The sequence below is a fragment of the Syngnathus typhle genome, linkage group LG18, assembly GCF_033458585.1.
Source record: "Syngnathus typhle isolate RoL2023-S1 ecotype Sweden linkage group LG18, RoL_Styp_1.0, whole genome shotgun sequence".
Taxonomy (NCBI): domain Eukaryota; kingdom Metazoa; phylum Chordata; class Actinopteri; order Syngnathiformes; family Syngnathidae; genus Syngnathus; species Syngnathus typhle.
Window position 1 is genome coordinate 10,010,896 of NC_083755.1, and position 23,935 is coordinate 10,034,830.

General features: G+C 46.0%; 1 protein-coding gene and 1 long non-coding RNA gene across 4 annotated transcripts in view; one reads left to right on the forward strand and one right to left on the reverse strand.

Moving 5' to 3' along the window:
* Nucleotides 1-23,345, reverse strand: part of cacna1g (calcium channel, voltage-dependent, T type, alpha 1G subunit) — a 65,393-nt gene extending 42,048 nt beyond the window's left edge. For all 3 annotated transcript variants that reach the window (XM_061263935.1, XM_061263934.1, XM_061263933.1), the window contains exons 1-3: nucleotides 22,577-23,345; nucleotides 22,018-22,329; nucleotides 1,976-2,087 (exon numbers count right to left, since the gene is read on the reverse strand). In XM_061263935.1, the coding sequence (XP_061119919.1) occupies nucleotides 1,976-2,087; nucleotides 22,018-22,322 (417 nt within the window). In that variant the 5' untranslated portion in view covers nucleotides 22,323-22,329; nucleotides 22,577-23,345. The remainder of the gene's footprint in view (nucleotides 1-1,975; nucleotides 2,088-22,017; nucleotides 22,330-22,576) is intronic.
* Nucleotides 6,915-10,396, forward strand: LOC133143133 (uncharacterized). Its single transcript, XR_009710365.1, has 3 exons — nucleotides 6,915-7,051; nucleotides 7,332-7,416; nucleotides 9,791-10,396. It is a non-coding gene; the product is annotated as an uncharacterized LOC133143133 (long non-coding RNA).
* Nucleotides 23,346-23,935: the final 590 nt, after the last annotated feature.

The window sequence follows — 23,935 nt, forward strand, 5'->3', positions numbered from 1 at the left end:
ACCAGAAGGGAGGGATTCAGTGCACCTTGGCATTGGTTCAAAAAGACTCTGCTGGCATGTACAACGCAATACTTCCAAAAAGCTGTCTTGGTTGACTTTTGCAATTTGACGTCTCCATCACCTCCATCCGCTTTCTTGCCAAATCTATCGTTACCTTTGCCAAGCACAAAGGTGAGTTTCCATCCAGGATTAGGAAATAAAAACGGTCCATTTTCTATATTGCTTATTCACTTGAGGGTCACGTCATTGTTTGCCTTTTTTAAACAAAGTATATCTGCAAAAATAAAAATCATTAATGAAAGCAATGTATTTAATATATGGTTCATATTCATAAATCCAATCCGATCAAATACTCAAAGCATAATTTGAGGCAAATAAAATGATTGTTCCATTCCATCCATTTGAAAAATTGCTTGTCCTCACTGACTCTGGATGAAAGGCATTCTATGCTACGTATGGACTCGGCCAATTCACACTGGCCTAAACATGCGCATGTTTTACCCCCAACAGAGATGACTCCACACACATTAACCCCACGTGTGTGTGTGTGTGTGTGTGTGTGTGTGTGTGTGTGCGTGTGTGGATTGCCTGAGAGCAAGTGTAAACACACATGTCCACCAGGCAGCTTGCAGCAGAGCTGAGCTGAGCTGAGCTGAGCTGAGCTGAGCTGAGCTGCGTGTTATCAATGCGTCGGCAGCAGCAATACGCGGCGCCCTCTTGTCACCTCTTGAATGCAGCCTTTAAGTTGATAGTGTGCTGAGTCGCTAATGCTGAGAGCGCTTGATGCACGTGCTTGTGTCTTTAAAAGAGGCTACTGTGCAGGACCGCCACAGCTTTGAGGAGTACACCTACAACTCCTATGGTTGTGCATTGGGTGTTTTCCAGGTCATGTAGTGGGCAGATATGCACGATGGAGAAAGTGCCCGTAAATCCAAAAAGCGGGAGAGGAAAAAGCAAAGCAGCTACTGTCGGCGCCATGTGACCCCAACTAGCCACCGCTCTGTGGGGAATAAACAGGAATTGACTCCCTGAAATAATGCTCCGTCTTGGAATTTCAGCTCTTTTCAGCTTACTTCATGGTCATTGCCAGCCCCTGAAAAAAACCTTCACGAGTTCAGCGCAGGATCATGCCGAGCTGGAAATACGGATCTCCGGGAGACTTGTTGCCAAGTTTGTTTCGATGAACATGTCTTCAATCATGAATACATCTGTAGCCTCCTAAAATGGGCAACTTATGTATTTGAATTCAAATAGCGTCACATTGGTCACATGACAAGTCTGCCATTCAATTGAAAGCATTGCTTCGTTTAAAATGACGTCAATTATAAGATGACCATGTTCAAACGGAGCAATCCTTTCAATTGAACGGCACGCTTGTATCTCGTAGGTCATGTGCTGGTACTATTATCCTATTATGGGATTAAAATGACGTCAATTATAGGATGACCATGTTCAATCATATAGTAATAGGATTGTTTTCATCTGATCCACCTGATATGTTTTTCTGCCAGATTATTTCACGTTATTGAAAGGACCTCATTGTGTGATAAAGGGGCTCAATCCCGCTGAGTCAACCAACAAAAACAAAATGATCTATTTGAAAGCACTTTGCAAAGGCATTATCAGCTCACTGCACAAGATGAACAGCGCCAGATAACAAGCGGATCTATTCCACAGCGTGCATGCGGCACTATTTGACGACTCTTTCATCCGATGAATCAAATAAATGTGCAAAAGGAAAACGATGCCTCCATTAGCAATGGCTACGCATGACAGGACTTAATGGAAACACCGCCACATTTAAAAGAAAGAAAAAAAAAAAGCTGCTTTCCAGCATTTTCCCCCCCAGTAAATAAATCAAAACAGTGATGATGAATGCACTTCTCTTGTGCTATGAAAAAGGATGATTTGAATTAGCTGGCAAGTTTTTAAAAAAAATTACAATGATGTATGTAAAGGCAAAAATGTGTCTTACCTGCAGGATTTGACATCTGTCAGAGTTGCAGTCGATGTCCTCACAGGGATGAAACATGCCCAAAGTGACGCAGTTGAGCAGGATCACCAACATGGACGCTCGTTCAAACCACGTAGGAAAAAAAACAGCGGTCAAGGAATACAACAGAATTAGACCAGCCCACGCAATTCAAAGCCTTTGCCCTCAAGGAAAAGTTTTCTTTTAATATTGAAATCATTCAGGTCCAATGTATGCACTTTAAATGAAAGCAATATAAGGTTAAAGTGTTTGTCATCCAAGTGTGTGTATGTGAGACAGTTGTGTGTGGAAGAGAAAAAGAAAAAAGTTGGAGAAAGACAGATGACCTGCCTGTATTTGATCAAGTTAGCCACAACTTAGTCATTTATCCGAGGCGCCTATAATGTAGTTGGGTCAGCATGGGCCCAACCAAAGTGACAACAAAACCATTTGTCATGTGGTGGAAAAAAGGGGGGCAAAAACATGCAATGTGCAATTTTTTATATATATATATATATATATATATATATATATATATATATATATATATAAAAAAACAAAAAAGCAACTTCATCCTTAATCCTATCGTTTATTCCCAGGAGCGTATTGGCTAAAATTGAGACTCCCCAAATCAAAGAAAAAAGGGTAAGATGAGCTAAAAGCTTATGGGGCTCCTGGAGAAAGTTCTGATTATTTCTTGAGGGGGGATTCAAAGTCCTTGCCTTTCACAAGTGACACAAAGGGTCGTCAGTAAATTGTGTTGGTTTGTTGGACGGGCAAATCAAAGTCAAGGTTGATTTCTTTCTGCCTTTTGGGGCACAAGTCACATTACTGTCTGCTGCTTTACTATTCATTTGACTTGCACTGAGGCTGACACTTCATAGATGTACAACAAAGGCTGGCTGGCTGGCTGGCTGGCCGGCTGGCTGGCCCTTTTATTTTTAGACTTGAAGCCAGACATGTTCCTCATCCATCTGCCGCCCAAGCCATTACACCTCACCGAACCAAAAGATTGGCACCAGACATACATAAATAAATCAATAAATAAATACATGAGCTAAAGAATGATTCACTGTGAACACTGATGCAGGAGCTGAAAGTGATAGATGCTAGCGCTCGTACAAGATTGAAAGCCAGTGCTGAATAATAGATGCAGTCTGGAGGCCAAATTGGAGGGAGGAGATGACCACAAAGGATCACTTGCTTAATGATGGCTGCATGTGAAAGGCAGAACCGGATTATGTCACACACTGAAGGAAGCGCGGAAGAAGCCAGCAGTCCAAAGGGATGCAATTAAAAAGATCAGTCAGTTTGCGGTGGCATCATTAAACAGGAAACAAAAACACTCACGTCTCCAATTTTTTGAGGGAGCGCCGCAATTTGCAAAACCACATTGGCAATCACTTGGTAACTTTGTCAACGGCAATTTTACCAAAGCCTGGATGCGGAGCAGGCTTGCCAACGTTTGATACCGAACCGAGCGCATCCGACTCCTACAAATGAATCATTAAAAGTCAAGAATGTTCCCTTCACCGTGCAAAAGTAACAAAAATGAAGCATTTCCAAATTTCAATGCTGCTTCCAAATGGAAATGGTCCGTCCAATTTTAATTGTACTGCTTTTCCACACAGAGGTAAATGACTGCAAAGCAACCAACCAACCAACCCATTTCTAAAGATTGCGTTAGGTGTATCTAATATGACATTGAAATCCCGTCTATTCCTCACTGGAGGTCTTAAAAGGGAATCCAAAGGAGGGAAAGGACAGCTGCAGTCAGGGAGTTGACGACAAAGCAAAGCATGAAACATGTATCATCGGGCTCATTTCATCAATAACTCTTCCTTTCCTGCCCTCATTCCCTTCCTCTATCTCCCCAGCTTTGGGGGTATAAAATAAAAAGAAGAAGAAAAAAAAAAAAAGCATTGTTTTGTTGCAGACGTACACATTGGTGGTGTCAGCGTATAAACAAGCAGTGGATGGATGCCCTGAGGGAGCCATTCAATTAGAGCAAGGAAAGATATGCTCAGTCAATACAACATCACAAAGGAAACATGAGAAAACTCATCAGCAAGTGTTCACCTTTGGATTCTTTGCACGCGCACACACACACACACACACACACACACACGCACACACACACTGGAAGTCCCTCTCTTGACTTTCTTGAAGAAGTTACAATTATTATTGCACACATGTTTACGTGAAATCTTCCAAATATTCAAGAGAATGTAAAAACATGTCTAGGAGCTCATGTTTCACGTCATCTGTTCCAATAATACCAGCTGGCTTGACGCAACTCGAGGAAATTCATATTGTCCATGACAAAGATACAGATGAAAGTTGTTCACATATCGCTCCACTTGATTAAAATGTGACTCACGCTCCCTTGAAGTTAAAAAAAAAAAAAGAGGAATCATGCAAGTGAGACAGACGCGTGAAACGGAATTTTTATATAAAGGGCTCCTAGCTGAGTGAATGGAGTTTTGTTTCGTTTTGTTTTCTCCTCACAATGCAGACTTCAAACTTGTCCTTCCATATCCCACTAAACTAGAAGACTCTGCCTTTCTTTGATGAGTTTCCTTGAGCTCTCAAGGCCCACGTCTGTCACCACTGTTGTTTTGTTCCAAAAAAAAAAAAAGGACTGAAGGTTTAAGAGAGAGAATGCTGAAAGCTGGAATAATGTAAAAACAAAGTTGAAAGGAACAGAGGGAAAGGGATGTTCATGAAATATTGAGACTTTTGGAATGTGCAACCTGTCATTGTGTAGAAGAAGCGTGTACACGTGTGTGTCTATTTTCATCGGCGTCCGTAAAGTGTTTGAGAGTTGCTTTTTCAAGTAACGAGGCTCTGGGCATAAGCTGGCAGAGCTGAGAATCTTAACTTGAGGGATGGAAAAGCTTTCCAGGCAACACAACGGGCTTGCTGACATGGCAGCCTGACTCAGGAGTTGTGCCATTGAGGCAAAGAAAATACTGGCTCCTTGTTAGGCTGCCTGAAGCGGGCGGGCGGGCGGCCGGGCGGGCGGCCGGGCGGGGACTACCATATGAAAAGCGGCAAGAAAAATGGGCAAGCTGAGCCGAGTGGTGGCAGAAGGCCAACTTGATGGACGGAGAGAAGGCGGGCGGGGGGGGTTGGGGGGATGCCTGAGATGAGACCTTTGTGAGGATGACGGCGAGTGACAGGCCAATGGTGATGAGGAAGGAAGGAAGGACAAAAGGAAGCAAGTTAGGAAGGGGAACAAGCAGCGGCACGTGACGGCCACGGCTTAGAAAATGGACCAAAGCAAACATGCACATTTAAAATAGTGTCCATTTAAAATAGTGTCCATTTTATGGGGGGAAACAAAACAAAAAACAAACCACTTCCATTGTCCCCTGCATGAATTTGCTCATGCAGAGGAGGCCGGCTTAAAGCTATGCAAATTAGGTTCATATTTCATAACCAATCCTCATGTATTAGCACAAACAACAAATATAATCATCAAATATATTATAATGAGATGGATTATATCATATCATATTGGCAACAAGTGACTTTCTGCGCTGCTTTCATGCTAAAAGAAGAAAAGTCTCATCAGGCAGGAAACACCCCTGGATCTTGCATCGGTGGACCAGGAGTTGCTAAGCAACGCACTCTTTCATTGGGAAGTATTGTGAAGTCACGTCTTCATCGCTGTGCTGTCTGGAATTGAGTTGGAAGCGGAAACTTCCCATTTCACCAACGGTGCCAATGTGACAACAAGAACATGAAGAAGGCAAAGCCAGCTCTTTGAGCTCTGGAGTTGCATAAACAGGGTTAGCAAGAGGTCGGCTCGTAGTATTCGCAAAACAAGTCAAAGGGAGGCCTAGCAAAAAAAAAAAAAGGGAGCATGCCCACCCGAAATGAAAGATGCAAGAAGAAGCGATATGAGAAAAATGCACAGGAACTAGCGTGATTAACCAGAGCTGAACTTCATCATTGCAACTAATCTGATCCAGAACAGAGCGCAAGTTAATATTAGATAAGCTTGCAAAGGCACGCTACTGTAATCTACACACACACGCACACGCACACACTGTATATATGTGCAACAATTGCAAGACATAAAAGCCAGGCTCAAATATTTAGAGGACCGGAGAAAGCTAATTAGCAATCAGTGCCAACAACGTCAATCGCTGTCCTAGTAGTCGCGCTTTTCCTCGGAGATTGTCAACCTTTTCTATATACGTACAGTATAGGCTACATTACAAACTGATAACTCGTTTTGAAATCAGAGACTCGTAAAAATTGTATTTTCAAAAGATGAATGGTAATAAAAACTGGAAGCAATAGCTCGCTTTTCTTTTTAAAGTGAAGACAAGTAGTCATTTTAGTCATGACACAAAGTCAATGCAAAATTGGTCTTGGCGGGCCACATCAAATGATGTGACGGGTCCTATCTGGCCCCCGGCCGGGCCTTGGCTTTGACACGCGTGCATTAGGGAATTGGGGGGAATGCAAAATCTTCATTCTGCAATGAGGTCACACGAATAAATGCTGATTAAAAGGGCGACGATTGTAAATAATTGCGAGTGTACTTGAAGCACATGGTGCGACTACTACTTCATGTATAATACATGGAATGACTGCGCCAGTCTGTACAGCTCCCTCCCTCACTCATCTGCTCCGTCCGCTCTCTCCTTACAGCCAAGCTCGTTTTCGAGCAGCGACCAAAGCAGAAAGCAGAGAAGCCGAGGACGGAAGAAGGCGCAAAAGCGCAACGGCAAAGAAAGGTAGGCAGCAAGTACGTATGGGAAAGGCAAAAGGAGCTCCTCAAATGACTCTTTTGCTTTTCTTTCACATTCGTGCTCCTCCTTCATCGGCCGGCCGTGATGTCTTTGTCCCAAAGTCTGAGGGTTGAACTGCACCAAACTGTGGGGAGGTTCGAAGGCATAACCCAGACAAGCGCCTCCCTCCCTCCCTCCCTCCTTTCTCACGCAGCCCTTCCTTCACATACTATCACGACGAGAAGGGCAAACGCACACATGCACACTGTTGATCTCTCCATGACAACAAGGAAAATGTTTACACTCTTGATCAAGTCACTTTTTAGCTTCTATGGTAAGGAAGTCTGCCTCTGTGTGTTTGTGTTGATGCTATGTACAGTTAAGGAATGTGAGCACATATGGTTGCAATCACACACACACACACACACACACACACACACTTCGAATTGTAATATGTGCATTAAGAGTGACTAATTGCATGAGTCTAAAGATGCAATGAGTATATTTTCAAAGCAACAGCTTCATTTGTGATGCTCACAGCCAGGTAAACAGGCTCCCTGGACAGCAGATGCTACACCGTGGTCAACGTTTTTTCCTTTTTTCTGCCTTCACAGGTGCACATGTTACAATGAGTCTTTCACCGGCTCAACAAAGAGACGGACGGATGGACGGACGGACGGACGGACGGACGGACAGGAGGTAGGGCAGTCAGATGTGCAGTAAAATTAGATCACAAACTCTTTCGATTGAACTGAACAAAGAATGAAAGGTTCTTTTCTCTCCAAAACAGAAAAAAGCAAAATGTTTGATTGGCTCTGATATGATGAATGGATTTTTTGCCATAGGCCTGACGTCTAATCTATTTGATAAACAAATGCTTCTTATTTGATTTTTGACGATTTATTTTTTCCATACAAATAAGCACGTTTGTATGAATGATCCCGTTTGCAGTGATTTTTCATTCATTTCTATGGAAGGTTGTTCCGGCACAAACAAAAGACCTCCATTTACTGCGCTGCACTGCACTGCACTGCACTGCACTGCTAAGCCCTGTTAAATTGATTCCGATTAGTATCAGTAATATGTCCTGATTGCAGCGATAATTGACTGGGATCACCAAGCACTCATGAGTGATGCATCTGCAAACGAACTTTGCTGAACAATCCATTGTCGTCTTGGAGGAGGTGAAGAAATTCACCGCTACTTTTGCAAAAGTGACAAGCGCCTTGTATTTACGACAAGTATTTACTGCCTGTATTTACGGCAGGCAGGCAGACATCGTTTTAGATAAGATAAGATAAGATAAGATAATCCTTTATTATTCCCTCAATGGGGAAACTCCTGTGTTTGCAGCAGTACACTTAACATATACACACACACACGCATGCGGGGAAGGGATCGATTCATACGTTTGTTTGTTTACTTGTGGCCGTGAAACTTGCTGGAGCGACCCTTTGATTTCTTTCCTCCATCCTCTAGTTAGGACTGACAGAGAGAACCTTAAGCCTTCATCCTCCCATCCCCACGGAGGAGGGGAGTTGAAATGTGACAACGTCCATAGGTCGCGCTGCTTTATTGATAGTGGAAATCCCTCGTGGTTCCCGCGCCGCTAATTCAACTCCTTCAATAAATGATCAGCATTACCTTGATCAAGAGTGCTTCCATTCCAAAGCTCTAAAAGTGTTATGGGCTAAGTCGAAGACTTATGGATGACAACAGTTTGATTGGAGCTGGGACATCCAAAAGGTTGGCAAGCAGGGCCTTGCCATCAGTCTTTGCTCGATTTGAAAGCAGATTAAAAGATGTGTGTTCAGACAGTTCCTTTGAGCTCAACGGGGCTGTGTTTCAAAAGAGTCAAGAAAAGCCACCCTGGGCCAGCTCATGCCTAATTAACAAAGGATTCCCTATAAAGCTTGTGGATTTACTGTCTCGGCGAGCTTGCTGTAAAATGGCTTTGGAAGTCTCATTGGACACTAGCGTTGTGGGCTGTGCAAATTAGCACGGAAGCGCCGGCAAGCCGCAGAGACTGACTTTGATACTTGGGAAAACCAATCAAAACAATCTAACTGCTGCCAGAAGCAGTGTTAAAGAACACAAGCGCCAGAGAGGGGGGGGGTCGGCAAAACAAGTCTGTAAACAAGGCAAATCCAGTTGAGCGCCGACAAAGATGACAAATGGAAAGACAACCAATTCAAATGTTCACTCGTCAACAAGTCTTTTCTAGTAAGTTAGGAACTGCATCCAAATGCTTTCTTTCCGGACACTATTCTCAATCACGTTTGATTTCGGTCGCAGAGAAAGAAAAGGCTCGGAAAGCATTAAGCATTAAAAGGCAGTCGTGCGCAATTCAACACTTGCTTTCTGGCACAGGCAGGCAGGCAGGCAGGCAGGCAGGCAGGCAGGCCAGAGGCTGCAGCACCCTTCCCACTCCTTTGAACGTGCAGCATATACTACTTGCAAGCCTATACTCGCGATGGAGACACGATGTCTTTGCCTGGCAGCGGTGCACAGAAAAGTCAAGGTAATTACTCTAGGAAGGATGGAAAGTATGACCGTCGACAAAGACGGTAAGTGAAGAAAGAAGGGTAGAACCCGAAACCAGCGAAACATTCGAGACAAACGAGCACACTATGACTCCAAAGAGGAAGCAGGTGGGACCCAGTCTGGTGCTAACTGGACCATCATTCACTAATGTATCCCTGTCTTCACCTGTGGTGTGCCTGGCGAGACACGAGCGCCACGGTGCACTATTCCCAAATGAGATACCAAATACAAACACTCGTACGTATCCGCGGATAAAAAAGGAATATCCAAACACTAGGTTGATGGCAAGCAGTGGCCGAGCTAACGTTTGTTTCCTTCCTTGAAGGGGCCAAAGGTATCTCAGTGGATCTGCAAAACAAAAAAGGACATAGTCGATGAATTCTTGATCCTAACCCCTATGGGGGTTGGGTGGGAATGAAAAGAAGAAAAAACAAATTCTGGGGAAAATAGCCCAAAAGTTGATTCCATTTCTTGCACCTCCTTGATGGATTCAAACGGAGTAAATATGACCATTTCTTTTCTTTTTCAGCAACACTATTTCCAGCCATGCAGAAAGCATTGCGTTTCTCCCAGGGATTCAACAAGGGAAGACAACAACGAGTCACAAAAACACAGAGAGAAAACTCGTAGGGATATTTATAGAGAGGAAAGGAAAATCCTTCAAAGCTTGGCTTTTTTTGTGGGGAGCCAGATAGAGGAAGCATTTTTTGAAGCTGAATTCCAAAGGTGGCTTTGGCTTTGGGCAACAACAGTGACAGCTTGGTTCAGCTGGGTGATGCTGTCAGTGCATGTCACACTCAAAAGCTTTGGAGTTTTGGGAGACGCACACACACACACACACACACACACACACACACACACACACACACACAGATATGACGCTTAGACTACACAAGCACTGCCTCAACGCAAAAACAACCACACAAGTGCAGCCCTAAACGGAGGAGCAGGATATGTGGCAAAAGAGAGGACATAAAGACTTTCGATTAGAAGAGAGCAAATACAATACAGTAGACGATCAACCCTGACCGGGTGAGCTGTTTCCATACAGCGTAATGCGACTCCGGGGACTGAAGATAATTACCATTCTTTGCAATCAGTCACCAATGGCGGACTGTAACGACGTTAACTTCATTTGAACGGCAACTGCAGTGGAAATATGAAGTGGTAAATGCCATCCAAATGTTATTGGAGCGCATCTTCAACATCCAATTCAAAGTTCTGGAGGATAAGAAGAGTTTGTCTTTATAGGTTTGGAAAGAGAAAAGAACAAACAAGCCTGAACAATGAAAGATGAGAACATTTGAAATTGGAACCATTGGCTTCCACTGCAGCAGCCGCCCGCCTTCTGTTGGAGCTGCTGGCTCACCGTCCCGTTTGGCCCCGAGGTAACAACGAAAAGTGGCGGACGACAATACAAACGCATACTACGAACAACGCATCCATATGCCCAGCTGCACGTTTGATGGAAGAATTCTCTCTCTCTCTCTCTCTCTCTTTCTCCTCCCATCCAAGCCAGCCAGCCAGCCACGCTGTCAAAGCTAAGCAAGCCCACCTGATCTCCCAGCGGCGATGCAGCATGACCCAGCCAGCGCGCTTGCCTGCCCTATTTTCACCCAGCAATCCATGACTGGTATAGCAGACGAGATGTGAGTGTGACCATGTATTTGACACGCATTAGCCTCTGTGGCCACCAGAGCAGCCACTTGATGAGAAATAGGATGCAATCTTGATTGTTAGAAGAGACAAGGCCCCATCGATTAGGGTAAATATTTGAGCGACAATGTCAGCACTTTATCCAAACAAGCAAAAGTAGACTTATCCCAAAACTAGTTGGACTCATTTTCTATTTGGAACTATTCAAATGAATCCATTTGACACACTACGTATATGCAGGGAGGGTGACAAATTGCTCAAAAGTAGATACTATCGTTTTCGCACATGGCCCCAAAGGAATGAGTGTCCTGATGTGATCATGCTAATGGTCACACATTGTTCTCCACACCTTCACTTCACACACACACACACACACACACACACACACACACGAATAAGCAAGCGCGCCGGCTACAAAAACAATAGTGTTGACAGCAAAAGCGGAAAGGAGTGCTTCATATCAGAAAAAGCCCCAAGCCTTGTTATGTTGCTGCAGGCGCCGTTGACTATGTCAAGGGAACTCCCACGATGCATTGCACTCTGTACATCTCAATAAACAGAGCTGTGTGCTGAAGAAACCAAAAGAAAGAAAAAAAAAAAAACAGGTCGACATATTGTCTCGATCTTATTATTGCCGTTGAAGGCCTTCATAACATCACTGCATCATATTTAGAGGCGTTTTTGCTCCCAGAGTAACCAGTAAAAATGGTGGTTCAAAAAAACATACACTATATATATTAGAAATACAATGCCTAACTTTGTCTTCAAGAATCTCAAGGAAAAACAGCATATATTCAGAATGAGCAGGATGCTGGAACGTTAAAGGATTGAAAAAAAAAGACCATATTATAAATGCTAAAATATGCGAGGTCCTTCTGAAAAGGTCTCTTTCTGAGCAAGATGACTCCATCCATCCATCCATCCATCCATCCATCCATCCATCCATCCATCCATCCATCCATCCATCCATGCATCCATCCATCCATTCACACACAAAATGTTTCTTTAATGTCCTTTAGCGTCATATTTGACAGGGACACCCTCTCAGCAGGACCAATTGAATGGATCACATTCTCCTGGCTGACGGCTCAGGAATTTGACAATTATAGCTTCATTTCAGCAGAGCGTTGGCCGTTCCATTGCGTGCGTGCGTGCGCCATTTGCTACTTTTCTCACAACAGCTGCTGTAAAAGTTCAGGACTTTGTTTTGCGCGAAGTGTTTGCCGCTCGGTAATGAGTTATGGAGCGTTCTTGTGATCTAATACAGAGCTCTGGACAATCCATTAGCACGCTAAAGTAAGACATTGATAACTTTGGGCAAGTCTTTTGGATCACAAAAATGCCATTTGAATGAAAGGGGGTTCACAGTCCCGCATGGAAGCACACCTCCCTCCATCGTTGTCGGATAAACCGAGGTGATTTGACAACGAGGGCCATTTTCCCACCGCTTGAACTCAAGCAGTATCCGAGCACGGCTGTATTAAGGGCTCGGCAAATACCGGCGGCGGCGGCGGCGGTAATACCTCATGTCGACGGCACAAGTCGGTGTTGACTATTAGCGTCAGCAAGGACGTGTCAAAAAGGCATTCGAGAGCGCATTTAGATGCCAGCGAGCAAGCCTTCTCTTGTAATGTCTAGTTGTCAGCGCAGCAGCATTAAAGTAACGAGTCCACGACCGCACAATAGATCATCGAGGCAACTCAATAAAGGACACGCTGACAGGGAGCGGCAATTCACAGCCAGAGCGCCCATTAGGAATGAACTATTGCTGGGTCACTAAGTCAAAGAGCATGGATCAGCGCAAAGCTTGAAGGAAAAAGTAAATCAAACAGAGGGCTGATAGAGTGAGCATGCTTTGCATTTCTCTGCGCTCCACTTTATGGGCAAATGGGAAGCGCATGTTGAGAATTCACAACATGTCATCAAATCCCACATCCTAACAAGCGGCGGGCGGGTCGATATATTCCACGTCTGCTCTCAGCTTAGAGAAGCAGCTCCTGAACGGGCCTTCGTCAAATGGGACTGCAATGCGATGACACCGTCAAGTGTCAACAGGGCCAGAAGAACCTGATCGGGAATCAAACATTTTCACTCGTCTTTTGATTGGCACGTCAACCACAGCTATTTGACCCTACAAGGGCTTACAAATAGCCGGGCAACTATTTTGGGACTGCTTCAGTGTTTATGTCCTGGAGTAGACAGTAAAGTTGCCTTGTGAAGTTTGGAGGGAAGCCATTGCTCTTGCCACTTTTCCTGGGACACGACGGACGGTGCATTCCCTCCATCGGTCTCCAACGATTGCCTTTCCGCTACTCTGCTTTGCCACTTCCAGCGTCATCGTTGATTTCCAAACTGAACGGCGGAGCGCAATCGAAGGAGCCCTCGACTTATTGACAAAGCAACAAAAAGCCTGCTGAGATGATTATTATTGCTCACGTTTTAGCTTCTCCCCACTCCACGTTGAATCGCTCGTGGATTTTGTTTGGGTGCCCGCCGTGCATTCATGAGCTATTCCAAGTCTCGTCTCATTTAAGAGGTCTCCAGAGGGGAACCAGAAATAAAGACCTACGACCTCAAATCCAGATGACAGAGGTTGCCGACCAGCTTGCTGACGTCAAGAAATCTCCATTAAGACAGCAGCCTTGTTTATTCAGCTGACGGACTGGCCAAGACAGGGAGGCAGAGCCGAGTGGGGAAAAGAGATGAGCAAAAACATCAATCAACGTTGACACAAGTGTAAATTCCATGACAAATAGCAGAGCCGAGACTCGCTCCCAGGGGCACAGAAAGAATGGCAAAGGGGTTGGGGAGATGAAAGCAAAAAGCGCCCATGATTCAATTGACCCTCTCGGGGATTTGAATGGCACCAAACTTAGTAGCGCTTCCACTTTGATGGAGAGAAAGAGAGATGGTGCAAATCACTGCAATATGGCCAATGAAAATGCAAACGAGTTAGAAGGGAGGGAGGCAAGTGGGAGAGGAACCACGGAAGAGGAGAAGCTTGGTCGCATAACAGGTGAAGACCCCAGGAAAGATGGGGGATGCCTGCAAAGATAGAAAGCGGAAGGAGGTGGCAGACAGCAGTTACGCTGGCCACTCTTACTGCGTGTACTGTACAGGTTAAAAATGTTTGAGAGAAAGAAATGAGAAGATGAGGGTGCAGGGTCCAGACGGGAACAAACCACCCCAAACTGACATCATGAGAGATAATGAAACTAACGGCAGGAGAGCAAAATGCAGGCGGGAGCATTTTCTCTCTCTTAAACTCCGGTGACATACGAGGCTACCAGAGTTTGGGCGGCAGAAAGGGAAAATGAGGCATATCTAATAGATGTGAAGGTAGAAAATGAAGGAGGGCGAGGAAATAGGGGGGGGGAGGGAGGTGTAGGGAGGGAGGGGTTGACTGACTCAAGAGGGAATTGATTAGTGAACTGGAGCTAGAGAAGAATTCCTATACACCCAGGAAACGGCAGAGAAGAAAGAAAGAAAGAAAGAAAGAAAGAAAGAAAAAAGACAGACAGAAAGAAGGAAAGAAAGAAAGAATGGTGCTGTGTGGTCAGCAGTGAATCGAAGCAAAGGGCAGAAAGTGAGATCTACCGTTAGACCTCCAAAACAAAACAATGAAAGAACACACTTGTATCGAGTGGATTTGGAATCAAAAGACAGACAGACAGACAGACAGACAGACAGACAGACAGACAGACAGAGAGAGAGAGAGAGAGATCCAAGACAGAGCTGCCCTCTGACAAAGCACAGCATCCCTGCTCCTTGCCAACCAGGAAGCGTGTCGACTCTGTCGAGGGGTCCGCCCAGGCCATTTGCTACTGAGACGCTCACCTCCCTCTCACCCAACACATAGCGGTCGTACGTCAGCTAGGAGAAAGTTCCCTCAGGTGGACTTAGCAAGGCAAAGCCAGATCACAGACCAGGCACCATGACACCAGGGAAGGCTGTCAGGCTGTGGCACCAGACGCAAAACCTCAATGGATTGAAAACCTAGACAAAGTTAAACCAGCATCTTGTGCGCCAAAACCCATGCGGCCGTGTCCACGGTGGCATCGAGGGACGTGTGTGTGAGTGAGTGCGCCTGTGGGAGGCGGAAGGAAGCCAAACAAATAACGCATGCACGCACGGCACAACCACTAATAAGAGAACAAAAAGAGTGGGAAGCCATCACACGCTCCAAACTCTGTATTGACTCCTCCGCATCCCTGTCAAATACAAGACTATTTCTGACATTTCTATTACAAATGCATTTTTCATTAAACAGGTGCATCAATGTTTTGTTTGTTTTCTCCGAGCATGCACACACACACACACACACCATCCATCCATCCATCCATCCATCCATCCATCCATCCATCCATCCATCCATCCATCCATCCATCCATCCATCCATCCACACACATGCTCTAATATTCCTTGGCCTCATTGACAGTGATGTTGCTGACTCAGGGCTCTGAGGGGGTTAAAGGCTTGCATTTGCTGCTGCTGCTGATTGGACGCCTGCACAAAACACACAGACACACACACACACACACACACACACACACACACACACGAGTAGCATTCCTGCAAGGCAGATGCGTACTCATTTTCCATATCAAGCATCAGCATCCACAAAGTCCCCCCCCCTCCCCTTTCTGTTTGCTTGTGTGAAGGAAGACAAGAAGAAGGCTTTGATCAGGAGCTTCATAAAGACAAGATGATGCTTCTAATTGGATGCGCGAGCGTCCGTGTCGACATATGCACGTCTGCCGCTTCCGTCGTGTCATTTGAGCACAACTCAGCCTGGAATAAATATTAGAAGAAGAAGAAAGGTCACGCACGCAAGAAGATTGATGGTGTCGTTCCTGGGAGCGCACAATTGCATTACACACACGCCAATGATGGGAGCGTGATTTCCCATTCAGAAGTCATTGTGGTGATTATGGGAAGTTATTATTTGTTCGTTCCAATGGATGGCACGTGCGCCTCGAGTTCGAGTCGACTGGAGCCCGCACCGCACAAACACGCAGCATGATGTCCCTCTTTCAAGACTGACCATGGTATCATTTCAATTTTACACTGAAGGAGTAGAATGAGTATAGCCATTTCCCAAAAAAAAAAGAGAAAAGAAAATCCTTCTATTTGCATGCATTTTTTCCCCCATCCCTGTGCCATAAAGTTAATTGAGCTGCCTGCAGATGAAATCTTTCCAAAGGGAACCATTAAGTTCCATCTCATCACTTTGGGCTCTCCTCACTTGTGTTGGTTTGAGTTTTTTGGCAGGGCCAAATTTGTGTTGTCTAAATTTCTCCCTAGACAGTGTTTGCTCATCTTAACTGACTTTTGTCTTCTCACACTGCACAGCTAACGATGCTTACCTGCCGCCGCCGCCGCCAAACTGGGTTGAATTGTCACACAACCCAATCCTGTTGGTAATATGTCCCACCTTTTCTCCCCCCCTGCCCAGCCGTCCATGTCTCCTTGGGGCAAAGATGTGCTGAATAATTCAAAACGGCGCGTGATTTATGAGAGCGCTCGTAAGTGGCCAGACATCAATCTGGCGGGTCATTACGGCTAAAGAGCGGCAGAGCTGCCTCATCTTCAATGACACGTGGCTCATATCAGATTGTCGTTCGCCGTTGGCGCTGTGCGGAAACAAGGGCTCAGCGGTGCCAAAATCGACAAACCTCGGGCAAAACTAGTTGCAGAAAAATATCCAAAAGATTTTGCGCAGCTCAAGAACAATGCTAATCATCGTAATCATTACTGCACAATCTGCTTCATAAACGAAATGCAAAACGATCGAGTGCAATGCAAAAGGAGTGCTAAGCCAGCAATGTGTGTCCTGGAAGTCTTTTGTCTTGAAAAGAAAGCTAAATGTGGACGTACGGCTTTATCTATTGCGTTCCCATTGTCCAATCCTATCTTTATAGTATTTTGTAAGCGATAAACAGCTTTTGTTCAATACGGACACGGGCAAGTTGAGCTCCCCAACCAGCCATCGGCAGGCACAAGCTTTTACTTAGGAAATGAATTGCTGTTTGTTTTATACATGACAAAAAGCCACAATTCCGAGGGGGTTAGGACCCAGAGGAGAACAGCCAAGGAATACTTTAAATTAGAAGCAGATTCTAAACAGGCCTCTCGCTCTCTCTCTCTCTGTGTCTCTCTCTCCTTCCATTGCTCAGTGTCTCTCTAGAAGGAGAGCGACGGAAAAGTCTGCAACTGCTTTTGTGGCCACATCTTATTGGAAATCCTAAAGATGTTAACGAGCGCCGCCGAAAGCGCAAGTCTCAAGGCTGGCTCGCATCTATGCATGCATGTGTGTGTCACTATGAGTAAGCCAGTGTAAAAACACACCCTCACACTGCCAAAGACAGACCGACCGCCGTGGTGGATCCTTGCAGATGCTAATAAACTAAAACACAGGTAAACGCACACTGCGTTTAATGTCTGCCCCTAACACACGCACACACACACACACACACACACAAAGCCGAGCACATCCTCCTCAAGGGGGACAGACAAGGGCTTCCCTCTTTGTCTCCATCTGCATAAATCCAGCATCACTGCTAAACACACACACACACACACACACACACACACACACACAGAGAGAGAGAGCGAGCAACGGGAGCGAGGCAATGGAAGATGGAGCAGATTCTTTCCTGATTGAAGACGACTAATGGCCATGCCAGATATTATACAATGATGCAGAGCGGTATGCGTGTAATTGTGCACATGCACGCACTGGAAGGGAAATGGGAACAAAGATGATACAGTGGTGGCTAGACTACTAAGGGGAAATAGTCATCAAGACATAAAGCAGAGGAGCTAAGGAGCATGTCCTTCTACTTAGCAGTGAAAAGAGAGGAGCATAGTGCAGAGGTGGCAAACTCATTTTTGTTGACTTAGACAAACAATTTGAATTGACTTTCAAAGTGGGCGATCAGTACAATATCGCCATTGACAATTTGGCTAGTTTAACAAGAAACATTAAGGTGACACATTTGTTGCTTTTGCGGGCCACATCAAATGATGGGCCGGGCCGGGCCGGGCCGGGCCGGGCCTTGACGCCGGTGCGCCGCGTGAATCACACCGCAAGTGTAGTTGTTCCTCAGATAGCGAGCAAGGTTCAGTCTTGGAACTAAACGTTGTAACACTGCTGTGATCCGATTCAAGAGCATCCGCTTTCCCATCGTCACCCTGGGGACATTAAGCTCTAATGGCTGTGAAACTGCAAATGCCACAGTGATTTGGGCCAAACGCCAGCAGAAGCCTTGATCGTAGGTGCAAGTGTGTGTGTGTGTGTGTGTGTGTGTGTGTGTGGAGGGGGGGGGGGGGGGCATCTTCACCAGCTGAGCAGACTAAAAGGGCAATGGAATAAGGCCAACTTATTAGAATGTGATAAGTTCACACACAGTGAGAGGCCTGTAGACAGCATCTTACTCAAGTATCTCACCACACTCATTCTGCTGGAAGGTTCTGATGGAAGAAATACAGGGTGGGAAAGAAAGAAAGAAAGAAAGAAAGAAAGAGAGGCCGTCGGTGAGGAGAAATGAGGAAGCCGTCAAGAAAGCTGTATCGGAGGGGAGACTCTTTGCCGAGCCAAGCAAGTCCTTTCGGCTTTAATGAATCAATAAGAGCCTTTCCTCATTTGATATGAACCCCGCATTGTACATTTATAGCATTCCATCTTGATGAAGCAAATTTGAAGCTTCGTTTGACCATCGCTACATAGCAACAAACCGTTGTTTACGATCCCATTCACAGCTAGAAAAGGTACCACGCGTGATTTTCTCTGTCGTTCTTCTTTGAAATGTCGACGCATACCTTGAAACCGCCGATGGAATGCTAACGCTAACGGAAGAGCAGACAACCAACGGAAGGACTACGCAGGCAAGTGGTTTAAGTGCAAAGCCAACAATCTCCAGTGGCTAACTGATTTGATTGGGAGAGTGTGGTGTGATAAGGCCAGCAGTCGGTCTGGACTCTGTCAAATGCCACCTGTGTCCCAAGTTAGCACCCAAGTCCAAATGGTCCGCTCGCCGCAGACATAGGATAGGACTCATCCCCTGCCTGCCGCGTTGCTCGGCAACGTAGCAATCTGTCTGGATGCTGGGAAAGTGACAAGTAGCTTCGGCATGAGCAGAAGATGACGCTGGTTGAGAAAGGATTGGCTTTCGAGGGAAACATGGCAAATATGGGACGACTTGAAGGAAAGCTTGAGGGAGGATCAAGAGGAGAATGGAAGAAAGATGAAGTTCAAGACAACTCACTTCAGGTGCAAGTTGAGATTTGGTTGTGTAAGAGAAAGTGTGGAAGTCGCCCACCCCCGTTCTCCTTCTGCTACTTTATCCCATCTCCTCCTCCTGCTGCCGCCGCCGCCGCCGCCGCCGCAAGTCTTCTACAATGGACTCATGAGAAAAAGATGGCAAATCCTGGGATCCAATCCAAGAGCAGAAAGGAGGAAGTACAACATTCCGCCATCACCAACCATATTTCCATCAATCAGTCAGTCAAACAATCAAAAGAGCTCGCCTGCGTTTTGAAAAAGAAGGTGCTACAATTGCTGCATTTCCAAACCCATTGGGCTGAAGGAAGGAAGGAAGGAAGGAAGGAAATAAGGAAGGAGAGAAAAACTTCAGCAAATAAAGGGAAAATTAACAAATAACAACAATTTGCATTTTTGCACACAATCATGTATTTGAGGCACAGTTGAAGTTCGGGCAACTAGTTGCGGCGTGCTGATAATGCATCTCGGTGTCCTTGTTTTTTTACTTTGGAGGGGGCTTCATTAAAAATGAAAGAAAGAAAGAAAAGAGAAAAGACTTCTTTGTGCTCAGTCTGCTTGCACTTTTAACAGCAAATCTCCTCATTAAGACCAGACCTCATACGGAGTCGTTGGTCTACTCACACCTTGCTGCTGTCTGAACTTTGTCTCGCCACTCGCTTTTCACGATCTCGCTGTGTTATTTAACAAGACTGGATGGAGCAGTGGTTTCCAAAACGACAAACATGAACATTGCTTTAGCTTCAGCGTGGTGAAGTAAGTGTTTGCTTGGCCTTTCATTATTTGACACACGCATCAGAGCAATGAGCCTGGCAACATTGCAACATAAATGGTCAGGCCCACTTGAGGGAAGACCCAAGTGTCCTTAGCATTGTGCGGCTGCTATTACAGCTTGGTGACCTCCTCTGCTTCGATCAATATGAGAAAAGGATGGAGAATACCGGACACCCTCCCAAACGGCACTCCTCCACCACCTTGGCACACAAGAAGCATCTACGGGAGGGAGTCCTAATGACTTCAGACTGTTGAAAATGGCCGCAAGCTCTCTGAAGCCAGGGGCTGACTCAGGGCATGCCTCTTTTGAAAACAACTCGAAAAAAAAAAAAAAAAAAAAAAACATTTGCGGGGATACTGAGACACTCCACGACGTGGTCTCAAATTATTCTGGGACTAAAATGATTCATGGAAGGGAAAAAAAAAATGAACACATGAATCCACAAATTAATTGTTAATTCCGCATCCATGCTTCATTAAACTAAGTGCAACACAATGAGCAAAACCAAAGTGCACTTCGGTTTACAGCATACCATAGAGGCGCAACAAATATTGTGGGAGGATTTATGGTGGGAATAAGAGAGACTAGCAACAGGAGTCATTGGTCGATGCAAAGTGCACAAAGCGTGTGTGCGTGCGTGGGTGTGTGTGCGTGTGTGCGCGTGTGTGTGCGCCGCACGGAGAGGCAGCAGCAGCAGCAGAAGAGGAGGAGGAGGAGGACACAGATCAAGAGGAACGCTTACAAATATTGCAAAATATCCATCTGCTCCTTGACTAAGCACCATGAGCATGGACACAAGTGCATACAAATCAATGGGAGCAGCATTGCAATGCATTATGTAACCACTGACCTTTTCCGAAATCATAGACACAAATATGCGACAAAAACACATGAAGGGTTATTTCCACCCACCCACCCATCCATCCATCGGTCACCAGCCAATCACAAAGCACATCTAGAAAGACAACCGTTCCCAATCACATTCACATGCAGCCAGATTGGGAGAAGCAGCGGGAGAATGTGCATGTGGCGCTAAAGATCCTCGCGGCGAGTCTGTCAAAGGATCAGCTCATTTCTTGGGGAGCAACAAATGACTAATCAAGCCTGATATGTTCTTTTTTTTTTTTGTTCCCTCCAAATAGATCTATTTAGAGAATTTTTGCAGATTTGACATTTGCAATTATGGAAATGAGGTGGAGTCTGGTAGGAAAGACTGAAGCCAGTCACGCACGGAGCAAAGAAAACAACAAGTCACGTGAAATATTTCCACAGGTGACTAGCCCGACCGAGTAAAAGCGCTGAATAATATAGAAATCACAAAACGTCACTCTGGGTGGCAGTTGATGCAATCAGCAGCTTAGAAATGTGACAAGGGATACTACTGCCTTCCTGGAGTAGAACAAGCCTGAGCTGTTTGAAAACAATACAGGAGAGAAAGCAGCGGCAGTCTGCCCATCGCAATTAAACACCAAAAAGGAATTGGATTCTCAGGCTGGAAATCAATCGAAATGACATGAACATAACACGTAGAAAAACAGCTCAGGCCATAATAATAAAAGACAGACGGGGCAGAGGAGGCATCACTCCAGCCAACAATGGCTGGCTGGCTGGCTGGCTGGCTGGCATCCGGCTCTCACAATGCACATACATGGAGGATGATCATCAAATGCCTTGTTTGCCACCAGCAAGCCTGAAGGACAAAAGAGTAGACGGAGAAAGGGCTTCCTTTTCTCTCACTTCACTTGCAAGTCAGTCAATAAGACCTGAATTGGCAAGCGAGCGACGCTGTTCACATTTTCTACTCTGCTTGTCATGTTGCATGTTCACTGATAGACAGCAAAACTGCATCTCAGAGGAATCGTAGTGCTGGACTACAATTTGGGAGGAGAAAAAAAAAAAAGGAAACGTAAAAGCAGTACGCCAAAGGCTACGCTTCCAATGGCCCGTCTTTCACACAGCACCCTTCCCCCCCTGTGCCTTGAGGGTAAAAGTAAAAAAGCAGCAGAAGGTTTCTTACCTTGAAGGTTTTTGGAAAAAAGGATATGGGTTGCAAACCATCTTGAGACACCAGCTCCGAGGACGGGTGCTCTGTTTCATGTAGAAGAAGACCACCGGGGCCAAGGTGGGGTAAGGCAGGGTTTCCTCACCGGAGGCTGACGCTTCATCCTCGGCCAAGGAGGTCCCATCGGGGGCCGCCGGGGGAGCCGCTTCCACCGTCACCTCCGTCCGCTCCTCGCCCACTCCGCCGGCCCCGTTCCCGGATAAGTCGTTGAGACGGATGAAAGTCCTGGGCAGAGAAGAGCGGCCCTCCGAGCCCCCGGAGAGATTGCCCCCATCCTCGGCCATCATTGGCCTCCTGCGTGGATGAGCCACCGTTGGTGTGAATTGAGCAGCAAATTGAATTAGTTATGACGATGGATAGTCATGACAAGAAGCTCGTTGACGAGATGAGATCAAAATGTAGGAATGAATATAGCCATTCGAAAATATTGAAGATATGGCCAACAGCAAGCGTGATGAGTCTTTTGATTCACGTCTATTAAAACACAAGTCATTATTATTCCAGTGCAGTAAAGTGCATCTTATTCATTGGATCTAATCACCTGATTTGGACTCTGTCGACGTCTCCAATGGGCGTCCAGTCATCGCATGATCACTTTGGTGGCTGCAAAGTCCACAGCAGCTCGAAAAAGAGAACAGGCTGACAGGCTGGATGGAGGGAGGGAGGGAGGGAGGTTGTTTGCTTTGGAGGAGCGCAGGCTTCCCAAGTGGATCGTTGGCGCACTTGTGTGCAGCAGCGTCGGTGCAGCAGCTTCGGTGCAGCAGCTGCGGTGCGCTGCGGTGCTGTGCTGCAAGAGGGCCCCGAGCGAGGGAGCGAGGGAGCGAGCGAAGCCCCGGTGCTCAAAGCTCTCCGTCCCCACGCCACGCCACGCCGCGCCGCGCCGCGCCGCGCGGGGGTTCTCCCTAACACTTTGGAAGCATCCACCAGTGAATACTTTGGGCAGCGTTCGGGTCCGCTTGTGCCTCTGTTTGAACAACTTGTTCCTTCAGGTGACTCCCAATAAGGAAAGAATGCAAACGGTCCTCTCGCTTCCACGCGCTTCGCTCTTCTAAATGAAGTAGGCGCCAACACTTTGCATTGCATCCACAGGCGTTTTTGTGACGCGCATATTCCGCAGCAGCACACTTTTAAAAATCCATCAAGGTGAGGTGTCGCCGTGCGTCCAGTCAAGCGTCACAAAGAAAAGCCGGCCGGCTTTCATTGTCCATCTTCTTCTTTTTCTTCATACACGGCACGGCAGAGCATCTTTGGTCTTGGTCGCCACGTTCTCACCCTCACTGTGTTCTCTCGGTTCCGCGTGTCCATCGGGAAAGCTCACACAGCTGGATAAAGATTGGCTTGGGGGGGGAGGGCGGAGGGCGGGGGGAATCCGAACTTCTAAATAGCAGCCCAAGCGCCTCCTCTCAAGCAAGCAAGGAGTGCAGAGCAGCGCAGAGCAGAACCGCTTTTCATTGGCTGAAGATGCCGTCGAGTCACATGCAAAACCGAGCTAGGTAGGTAGGTAGGTAGGTAGGTAGGTAGGTAGGTAGGTAGGTAGGTAGGTAGGTAGGTAGGTAGGTAGGTAGGTAGGTAGGTAGGTAAAACAGCTGGAAGCTTAGGTCAACTCTCTGCCAATGACGAACGACCGACGGACAGACGGACGCCATTTGAGCAGCGGCGCCCTGAGATTGATTGATTGATCGATTGGTCGATCGATCCATTGATTGACTGACTGACTGATGCAACTTGGAGAAAGTCAGAGTTGCCACATGGTGCAATATGGCGAATTGAGATTGACCTGATTCTGATGTGTAACTGTAGATGATCAATAAAGGTCCTGCATTTCAAAGATATGTTCTTGAATCTACAGCTATAAATTGGAATGCAATATCCTTCTCAACATTTGTCGTGCGTAATTCGG